The sequence below is a fragment of the Drosophila ananassae genome, chromosome XR (genome assembly GCF_017639315.1).
Source record: "Drosophila ananassae strain 14024-0371.13 chromosome XR, ASM1763931v2, whole genome shotgun sequence".
Classification (NCBI taxonomy): Eukaryota; Metazoa; Arthropoda; class Insecta; order Diptera; family Drosophilidae; genus Drosophila; species Drosophila ananassae.
Genome location: NC_057932.1, coordinates 18,389,340 through 18,400,252, shown reverse-complemented (window position 1 = coordinate 18,400,252; position 10,913 = coordinate 18,389,340). Strand labels below are relative to the sequence as shown.

General features: G+C 35.6%; 2 protein-coding genes across 6 annotated transcripts in view; one reads left to right on the top strand and one right to left on the bottom strand.

The window, feature by feature from the left end:
- Positions 1–9,479, bottom strand: part of LOC6504485 (neuroglian) — a 42,899-nt gene extending 33,420 nt beyond the window's left edge. The window contains exon 1 of one of the 5 annotated variants that reach the window (XM_044717518.1): positions 9,311–9,479. The gene's annotated coding sequence lies outside the window, so the exon portion shown is untranslated. The remainder of the gene's footprint in view (positions 1–9,310) is intronic. The other 4 variants (XM_044717517.1, XM_044717519.1, XM_001966959.4 and 1 more) reach the window with 4 other exon arrangements.
- Positions 9,480–9,767: 288 nt separating this feature from the next.
- LOC6504431 (selenoprotein BthD) lies at positions 9,768–10,854 on the top strand. The gene is made up of 2 exons (XM_001966957.4): positions 9,768–9,929; positions 9,988–10,854. The coding sequence occupies exons 1-2, from the start codon at positions 9,900–9,902 to the stop codon at positions 10,657–10,659; spliced, it is 702 nt and encodes a 233-aa protein (XP_001966993.3). The 5' UTR covers positions 9,768–9,899; the 3' UTR covers positions 10,660–10,854.
- The last annotated feature ends 59 nt before the right edge of the window (positions 10,855–10,913 follow it).

Here is a 10,913-nt window from a genome sequence, read left to right as displayed (position 1 = left end):
ATTTTTTATATTATTCCTTAAAAATATATATAGGAATAAAATATTTAGGAGAATTATGGGTTCGATGTTCGACTCTTGCTGTCAAAGATTATAAAATTCTTTATTTTTCCTCCTTTTTTTATGATTTTAAATAACTTTTTATTAATTTGTAGTTAAAATTAATGTAATAACTTAAAATTATTGACATCCTATTGGCTTTTTAAGGATTTTTAAGCAAACTTCTTCAATAACTTGATTCTAAAGCCTTCATGACTCTTTTTAATCTTTTCATAGACTTTCTAAAATATTTTTTAAAGAGCTTCCCTGAAGAATTCCTCCTTAAAAAACCTTAAGATTCTAGTATTTCTTGTTTTAGGCTTTTAATTTCTATATATTTTATAGTAAACCCCTAAGAATTTAAGCCCTAGACCCTAAAATATGAACTCAAAAAAAGTTCTGCTTATTTCTCCCTTAAACCGACTGTGATTTGGAGTAACCTTGGCCCTTTGCCTTCCACTGCAATGCAGTTGAAAAGTCACGAGCCGTCGTAGTCATCGTAGTCACCTCCCATCCTCCATCCTCTCCTGCCTGCCACTCCGGGGGCTTAGTCATCCGGCAAGTGGGACTGCTGCTGATTCATTAGTCGGCTTAGAAATGCAACCTCTTGATATTCCACCTCCTCCTTCTCCTCCTCAATCCTGCTATTTTTTTGTGGCAGTGTAGTCAGAGATGGAGAGAGTGATTGAATGACTCTTGTGGGGTCATCGCGGGCCTTTAATCAGAGCAAATTAATAAGCCCTCGGCCCTCTGCCCTCCCCCTCTCGTTGTGGTTCGCTTTCATCATTAATTAAACTTTGCTTGTGCTCTCTGTGGCATGCCCCATACCCGGGTGACTAATTTTCCACCTCCCCCTAGCCTAGCCACGCCTGGGAAAGCCCTAATTTTCAGTTCTCTTAAGGCCCCCATGGAAGCAAATTAAATGCCAATAAATTTTCCTAAAAACTATACGGGGGAAGAGGCAGCAGACTCAAGACCCACTACCAGCAGAAATAATTCTTTTGTTGATTTTTGGCAGCAGAAACAATTAAAAAAAAAAAGAAAATCTATACTATAATATACTATACTCCCCGGGAAAGGCAAATAAAGTGGCGAAATTATTTGGTTTTCAGGCTAGGTAGCCGAAAAATCAGACAAACAGAGGGACTATGGACTATGGACTATGGACTCTATAGGGAAGGTCCTGGGCAGCAACTCTCGATGGGAGACCAGCTGCCAGCTCAGTTATTTGACACGCGACCGAAAGTATCTACGAAATGTTGCCAAAGGACTTTCAGATACACAGTCAGCACACACTCCACCCCCTGAAATACATAAGAATAAAATACAAATCCACCCCAAAAAACTGAAATGAATTCCTTTCGACTCCCTTTGTTTGCTTTTTTTTCGCTCAGTGCATGTGTGCGGTCAGCCTGGGAAATGGATTAAATGAGTGAGTGACTGAGTGACTGACGGACTGACCGAACGCCGCCTCAGATATGCATCCAGCGGATGAATGGCTCTGGCGGCTCTGATTCCACATCCAGATACTACCTTGGCTTACACTTTATTCCTTAATGTTTTAATATTTTAAGAGGATTATGTTTCAAAGAGTTTGAGAGACTTTTATTTACTTTGTTAATAGATTTTATTTTTATTAAAAAATTTATAAATTTCCTTCTTTACATTAGTGAATATAGTTTCAATCCTAAAATATGTTATATATGTATTATTATTTATTATAAAATATTTTGTAAATATTTGTGTTTCAAATCCTATGTATTTTAGGTATTTATAGAAATTATTATAGATCTCAGTTCTAAGAGAGAGAAAAAGTTCAATATATTCCTCTTCAAAAAACAATCTTTAAAAAATATCTAAAAAATATAAAAACATTTATATTTTATAGTCCACACCTCCAACTCTTTAAAACAACTTCCCCTTCACCCATTAACCCACTAAAAGCATCTAAAAAATTAAATCAAAAACAATTAATCAAATAAATTCCGCAACTCCGCTTTTTTTTTTTAGAGGAAGTTGGGGGAAAAAGGCGGAAAATTCAAAGGAAGTGACTCGAAATAGGCGCAAAACTTTCAACCGCAAAGGATGGGGAGAGGGCTGGAAAAGCCAGGGGGGAAGGGGGGAGGGGCGAGGAGCATGGTAGGCATTTTCCACTGGGAGTTGCTGTCAGGTTTCCGGACCACAGACGCGTGGAGTTCAATGCTCTGCCGGCGAGGCCTCATAATGCAATTTATGAAATGGGAGCTCGACTGACAAACCTCGACTTCCCCCCCTGGCCTTCCTGGCCTCCTAGTCCCTCCCCTTCACCCCCCCTGACCGAGGGGAAATGGCCACATTTAAAACGGACCAACTAACGCATTAAACGGAAGTTTTAAGCCCACAACTGGCACTAGTGGAGGGGGAAGTGTTGGCCAAAACCAGGACTTGGAAAACCACAAGAAGGGGTGGTTGGAGTTTTAAATTATTTTTAAATATTATTTAATTTCTAAAAAAAAAAAAAAAGTATTACAACAATTTATTTAAAAATATAAAATGATGAATACATCAATTTATCTAATATATATATTTATTTTTTAAAAGTGGAAAAATTGTGGAAAAAAATATATAAAGTTTGGAGTTCAATCTCGGTCTAAAAAAAAGTTTTAAGATAGTTTAGTTTAACTTTTTTTAAGTTTTAAAATTTATAAAATAAAGTTTAATATAATACAATTAACAATTATAATACAACAATTCATTTTAATTATTTAATTTATATTTTGATTTATTCAATTATTCAAACACAATTTAAATGCCAAATTTCTGAACTTTTGAGCCTCTTTATTTATTTTTTAGGCCTCACAACTCTTCCATTTTAACAAAAAAAAATATATTTTAGAAAATTCATAACTTAATGTATCTGTCAGATATTTATTTTGTGAAGATCATCGCTCTTGAAATGAAGATCTCACAAATCCCCGATCAAATATCATTTTCTGTCAATACCTACACATTTTTTTTTTTTTTTAAGATAAATCTTTATTTGATTTGGACTTCCATAAATAAATAAATAAATGAGAATGAGAATGGAAAGAAAAAAATTAGCAAAGTCGGCACTCAAGATTATATTTATTTGTTCTTTTGTATTTTGTGACTCAAAGCCAATTCGAACTTATTTATTTTTTTTTATGTTTGTGCGACATGAGCTCACGTATTTGTTGAAAGACACACCCAGAAGTGAGAAAAAATATTCAATGGCTGAGTCTCTCTTTATTTTCAATATTTATTCTCAAGTTTTTATTCATAAAAATTTAATAAATTAAATCAACTAAGGAGGTGTGCAGTAACCACTGTATCTTCATATTTGTACTGCAATTTGCTTACTTTTAACCCAAATGGTAAGAGCTTTCTGGCCAAGTAGCCCCATTGGGGCTTAAAAAACACACATAAAAAAATATATATCCACATAAGTATCTAACAAAAAAAAATTTTAGAAAAAAGAAGTCTGGGAATGGAGTGGCAAGGTAATGCAAATTGCAGTCTGCCACTCCTGTCTGTGTGCAACTGTGCCACATGGGGGTTTTCACTAGCCGACTGCCACGCCTCCTTCGCCAGTGGGCGCCTCCGTCATTTCGTCCGAAAACACTTAAAAGTGCAATGCACTCGACGACTCGGCAACAACGGTACTGCCACCTAGAGTTGCCACAAAACATGGATGATAGCGAAACTAGCCAAGCAACAGGCACTGAGAGAAAATATTTATATTTAATTAATATTTAAAATAACCTAAAACCCTCTCTAATATTAATATTTAATAATAGTAATAGCCTATAAAGTCATTAAATAATTTTCTATGATTTTATAAACATTTTTAATGCATTTTTCTCAGTGTATTTGAAAAGATATGGTGGCAGGCCGACAAAAACAAAAGCAAGGCAACTAAAAAAAGAAATAAAAGGTAAACAACAAACATCTAAGCGCGGCAACCGCGAAAACCGCCAACCGGCATCGAGTCCCCTTAACCCACTACAGCCACAGTGCTCCCCCCTCCACCTTAACCCCCTTTTTTTTTGCCGGCACTTCTATAACCATATAGATATGGAGAAGTCGGTGCGAAAAAAGGCCTTAGAAACATTAAAAAAAAGGGGGAAAAAAAAGAGTCGCTGGCTAATCAAAAGCCTGAAAGGAAGTTGCAAAAATGAAAACGGCAGAAGCGGGCCATCAATGGGTTAGACTTTTTACAAAAGGGGTTTCTCAACTCATTTCCAGAGGCACACGAGACAAATATTAATTCGACAAATAAATAATTTAATTCTAATTCATTTTATTAAATAATTTTAAGGAAATCTAAACCTTTTTTTTAGACAATTTTTTTTCAATTTTTTTTATTGCAAAAAATTGTACTTTTAGTTAATAGTTTTATTGGTAGTATTTTTTGAAAAAATTTAGGGCTTTTTTCTAAAATATTTAGCATTTTCTTAGAAGTTCTAGGTTTAAAAACTTTTTTTTATTAAAAATAGTTATTTTTAGAGGACTAGAACTCCCTAAAAAATAAATAAAAAATCTCACAAGCTCTATCCATTAAGTGACCTAATGTTCAAAGTTTAAAATGTATTTTTCTAATTTTTTTTTTATGATAAAAAAATATAGAAAAATAACAAAAATTCCCCTGTGGTTTCTGTTTCAGTTTGCCAGAATTTTGTTACTTCCTTCCTCGGCGGAAATCTGTTTTTAGTTTCTGGTTCTGTAAACATTAAGATACTATTTCTGGTAGCTACAGGGATTGGCAGGCCAATTGGCAAAAAAAAAAAAAAATATATATATAGAAAAAAAATTAAATAAAAATGTATAAATTGGCGAGGCATAAAGAGTGAGAAGAAGAGCGAATAAAAATGAGACGAATGGGGAAAAAATTGGAGGCAATGGATGAGTGATGACATCATCGTTTGCTCTTTGTTTTTATTCGATTATTTTCTTGTCTTGCGTTTTTTTTTGTTTTTATTTTTGGAGCAGAAAAACAGACTATTTCCTGGCTTATTATTGATTTTTTTTTGGGCCGGCAAAAGGATTTGTTTTGTGTGTTGCCTGCCACATGCCACATGCCACATGCAACATGGAAGATGACATCATGAAAGGATTTTGTTGTTTGTGGCAGGGAGGAGGAGGATGGTGGCCAGAAAATTGGATTAAAACTGCCACAGAAACGGAGAGAAAAAAGGCAGAAAAAATGAGAAGAAAAAAGTGTGTGAGAAGACGAGCTGAGAAAAAATGACGTAATCGGCGGGCCAGCTGTTTGAATTCGAATTTGAATTTGAATTTGGAAGCAAAAGCAAAAAAAAAAAAGCAGAAAAGCTAAAAATGTGAAACGAAAAATCCACATGGCGAATGGATATATTTCTAAAGAGCTATATAGTATATAAGCACTATATATTCTATTCCAAGCCCCGCACGCATAAATTTTATTTATATATTTACTCGATTTGTGTGTATTTTTAATTCTTTTCGGGCGTTCCATTTTAATTATACGAAATGCCAGGCAATTGCAGGCCAAAAGCCAAAGAATATCAACATAAATCTTAGAAGAGAGAGGGAGAGATATGTATCTGAAAGATACAGATATCGATGATATCATAGAAGAGCCAATAGGACTAGATATTGGTCAAAAGAATTACAAAAAAGAATTCAATTAAATTCAGAAACAGCTGATAGTGCAATAAGAGTCAGTAAGAGATGATGTCACATTATCATTTTAAAATAAAAACATAAAAATATTAAGTATTAAGTACTAAGTACTGAACAAGAACACTCTCCGCGATAACCTTTCCGATTCATAAAAAAAAAGAGAATAAAAATAAAAATGATTTGAAAAAATTACTTTCAATATCAGCCTCATTAAGGCGGATCGCTTTTCATTGAGAAAGCCTTCAATTGAAAACGATAAGCGACAGAAAGATACATTTTATGTTACTAGCAGTAGACTGGAAGAATTCTACACTAGAGCCCCTATATGTAAGGCTTTCTCCAATTTATGTCGAAAAGTCAGGCATAATTAAAGCAGTTCATTAATTGGAGGAGCCCAGCTGAGGGTCGCTTCAAGTGCACTTAAAAAAACTAAAGGTCATCATTAAAATTTAATTTGTTCTTAAAATTTAATTTTTCTTCTCATGGCAATTAGTTTAAAGAGTTTAATTATTTTTTATTTTATTATCTTTAATTTTGAGTATTTAGTTTTTCTCTCTGTGCATGATCAGTGGCAGTGGGTGTGTGGCTCTATTTTTTTCATGCTCGGCTTGCTCTTTATTGTCACTACTGGCGGCCTCCTTTCCACCCCACTCCCTCCCCTGTGGAATAAATTCGCAATTTGTCATCTATGGACCTTGTGGGAGGAGTTCTCACTGATCAGTGATCGGAAACAGTGATAAGTGATCAGTAGAAAAGAGATAACAAGCGACCTATATATTTTGTATTTAGTTTGAAAATATGAGGAGCTTTTAAGGTTTTATGAGAAAATTGAACAAATAAGGAAATTATTTATATTTTTTTTAGAATTTAAAATAAAAAGTAAAGCATAAATATTTTTATAAACAAATTTTCTAATCAGTATTATTTTCTATAAACAGTATACAGTAGAATTTTATAAAAAATTATATTATTTTTTATTCAACCTATAAGCATTTTTTTAAATATAAAATGGATTTTATAGAAACAGAATCCTCAATATTATTGTAACATTTTTTATTTTTTCAAAAATATATAAATTAGAAACAAAATTCAGTTTAGAAATGTATAAAGTTTAATATTTTCAATGACATTTTATTTTTAGGAATTTTAGAAACTTTTAGTAGAAATTGCCACTCCTTGATTTGTTTAAGAAATTAATAAAATTACTATTAGACTTAAGAGAAAAATGTCTAAACAAAAAATTAAATAATTTAATTTGTGACTTAAATTCCTGAAAAATCGAAGAAAAAAAAACCTCTCCGGAAGGAAAAAAGTAATCCATTCCTGGCCGACAAAAAATAAAACTTTATAAAAGTGACGACTTTATTAAGCCCCTCCTACCCGACAGACCCCCCTCCTATCCCTTTGGGGGGGGGGGGGGGGGGACATCAAGGGCATTCATTAGCCAACTGGCAGGCTAATTGTTGTTGTTTTTATTGCCGCTGCCGCTTCAGTTGCTGTTATTTTAATTTTTTCTTTTTGTTTTTACTTTTTTGGGTCGACTTGGGGCGGAGGCAGCTACGCTTCTGTCGCCGTCGCCGTCGCTGTCGCAGTTGCTGTCTCGGCTGGCGCTGCTGTCGCTGGGGCGTAACGGGTGGCGTACTACTATGAAAGTATTAACAATGATGACGTCGGCGTTGCGATGACCGCATGGTCAACATAACAACAACAACAACAACACAAACACCAACACGGCAACAACAAAATGACAGAAACAGAAACAGAAATAACTTGGACAAGAGAGCTGGGCTGGAGCTAAAGAGTCAGTTGAAAATTCTTAAATTTTTGATTATTTTGGAGGAAATTTAGTTCATTTTTTAAATTTAAAATTTAATCAAAAGATATTTGATTTAATTTTTGAGATTTTTGAGAGACTTTTAGATCTTGATTGGCTTTATTTTAAAGTTTTAAAAACTTTAAAGAGAGAGATTAGAAGAATAAAGGTGTAATAATTTAATAGAAACAAATCGGAAGAAAAACAAAATTATTTAAAATTATTATTTATTTTTATTATTTTATTTTGAATAAAAAATATATGAAAACAATGCACCAATTTATTTTATTAAAAATATATAAAGCTTTTCAGACCTTTTCATATTAAAGTTCATTTTCATAAACAAATTTTTAAAAAATATTTATTAAGGGCTCATAAAAATTAATCTAAATTTAAATGGAAGAAAATAAAATTAAAGAAAATTTAAGTAACTATATACTTAGTAGAATCTTTCCCCCCGTATCTAGTATCTTGTATCTTACTCTGAATATCTCAAATTCAGCAATTTAATTTATGTTAAAAAAAATGAAAAAAAAAAAAAAAAAAAAAACCGAATATCTAGTATCCAAGAGTTTCTTTTTTTTTTTTTTTTGAAACGGAGAGCAAAGCATAGAGGTGAGCAGGCAGCAGAGAGCCGGAGAATTCAAGCTGATCTCTGAATCTGCCCCACCTTCACACACACACTGCCACCGCGAGCGACACACACACACACAGATACAATTTGTAATTCGCGCTCATTGTCTGCGCTCCTCCCTCTCCCTCTCCCCATCTCTTCTTCTTCTTCTTTGCCATCATCTAGCTTCTAGAGCAGAAACCTGTTTTTGGGCAGCGACCGAACGACAGCGACAGAAAAAAAAAAAAAGATGGTGTGTGATGACTTAAAAACTAACAAGGGAGTGACTATTAGATACTATAATAATACTATCAATTGGAAACTTACCTATTATAGGGTTTCTGATGTACAACAACTCCGTAACTTTTGCAGAAACAACAACAAGAACAACACGAGGAGGACTTGGACAGGATTCTAAATAACAGTTAACAGTTCAGGTGAAAGAGAGACGGGGCGCGTGAAATAGAGAGGCGAAGAGAGGAAAGAGAGAGAGAGAGAGTTTTGGCTTCGTGGTAAGCCAATACATACAAATGCAACAACAACAACAGCAACAAACGGCTTAAATTATGTTTGAGTTTTGAGTGTTGTTGTTGTTGTTGTTGCATTTGGGCCCCCGTACAGTAACTTAAGTTTATTTTCGTTGTTGTTTCTGCTTCTTCTGAACTGTTTTTCTTTTAGGCTTTTTTCTTATATTCGTTTCATGTAACTTTTTGGCGTCCTATGCTGAGATGCTCTTTTCCTTTTTTGTTGTCATCGTGATTTTCGCACTTTGAGTGAATTCCGAAGCCAAGCCATGGCTTTTTAATCGGAATTTCATTAATTAAACTTGGTTTATTCTCATCTTAATTTCGGGTGCGGCACGATTACAAAATACAAAAAAGCCAAATATACAAAAAAAAAAAAATTAGAAAAAAAATAACAACTTTTGTTTGGCTCGGCCAAATGAGATTTGTTTTGGGGGGATTTTTTGTCTGTGCGCCAGCTGCCAATTTTAAACAATTCCCACCGACACACACGCACGCTCACACTCTGCACACTCTACACACGCCGCACGAACGCAAATAGCCACTTAAACAAAAATATACACGGCCAACTAATATGTATTGAAGTAAATAAGAAAAAATCTTCAGAACGACGGCGGCGGCGTCAGTTCAATATTAAATTCTTCGATTCCAATTTCCACACCGTACCGCCCGTCTCGCTCGAACAGATTTACGCACCCGAGAGCAGACACAACCGCGCGTCTTGCGTTTTGAAGTTAAAATACTGGGTGAAACGCGACTAACTTGGGTGTTTTTGATTCAAAGTAAATGCAAGATATTCCTATCGAACTATCGATAGTTTTCGCCAAATCACAATCGTTAGAGATGTGAAAACCATATCGCCAATCTATCGATATCGTATAGTATTTTTTACTTGGCCATATTAAGGTCACACATATTTGCTTGGTATGTGCTGTTGGGCGGAAGCGAGAGATCCGATATTCGCCGCGAACCGGGTAAAAAAGTACAAACCGGAAAATTATTGGAAAAACGTTGATATTTGATTTTAGCATGTCACTTATTATTTATATTTGTTATTTTCGCTTTTTATTACCTATTATTGCGTAGCGACAGCTTTGTTTTATTGAATTTGATATATTTATCGAAACTACCAAATTTAATACCAGAAATTTTCGCCTTACGGTTCTGGTAGTGTTGAAAAGCTTTGAGAATGGTTGTTTATCAACACTCGGAAGTTTGAAGGCGCCATTTGAAGGATTATCTTGCCAATTTGGACATGCCACCGAAACGTGCCAAAAAACCAGCGGTAATTGTTGATTATTATGTTAATAAGAGCTTAAACATTACTACGTACCTCTTAACAGGAGACCGCTAAGCAGGATGAGCCGCCTGACGAGCTGGATCCTTCGCAGCCTGTACTCTCCATAGAACACTGCCGATCCTGACGAGTGTTTCGTCGCCGGGCGGAGGAGTTGCACGCAGCCCTCCAGGGTCTCGGTCTTCCACAGCTTCAGCTACGCCTGAACCCGTCCGGAGCACCGCGTCGTGGAGCCTTCGAGCTGAACTTGTCCGCCGGTGGCAGCGAGGATCAGGTGCAGCTTTGGTCAGGACTCAAGCGGGGTCCACCTCGTGCCCTGAAGTTTCCCAATGCCGAGGAGATGCACAGTCGTATAGAGGAGATACTGGAAGGAAAAAAGAATCAGGAGGATAAATCGGATGTGAAGGAGGTCCAAAAAGAGAAGGAGGAGGCTTTAGAGAAGGCTTTGGAAGTGAAGAAGGAGACTTTGGAGGAGAAACCTAAGCCAACGCGCAAGCGCTCCACCAGAGCCTCCACGGAGGTCAAGGAGGAGGAGGAGAAACCCTCTTCCAATGGCCAAACGCGTAAACGTGCCACCAGATCCTCCACAGAAGTGAAAGATGAGCCTCCAAAAGATGAAAACCCAGAGCCAGCTTCTACGAGCCAAAAAAGGAAGCGCTCCGCCAAGTCCTCCACTGAAGACACCTCAGCCAAGACCTCCAAACGCGCTAAGAAATAGAAATCTCCGCCAGCAATAGGCCTTATGAAGTGTGATCGGCCAATCCTCTCCAGGAACCGACCACACTGAACCACAATTTTTGTTTGCCTTTGTCTGGAGGAGGTTTCTATACAAAATATCACTATAATGTTTAAAGAAAAGCCATTATTGAAAAGTTTGTTATTACAAAATATATTAAAACATCTTAGAAACCTATTTTCCTTTTTCTCTTGTGGGATTTTTCATGGATTTTTTTTTGTTTTTTGTTTCATGCC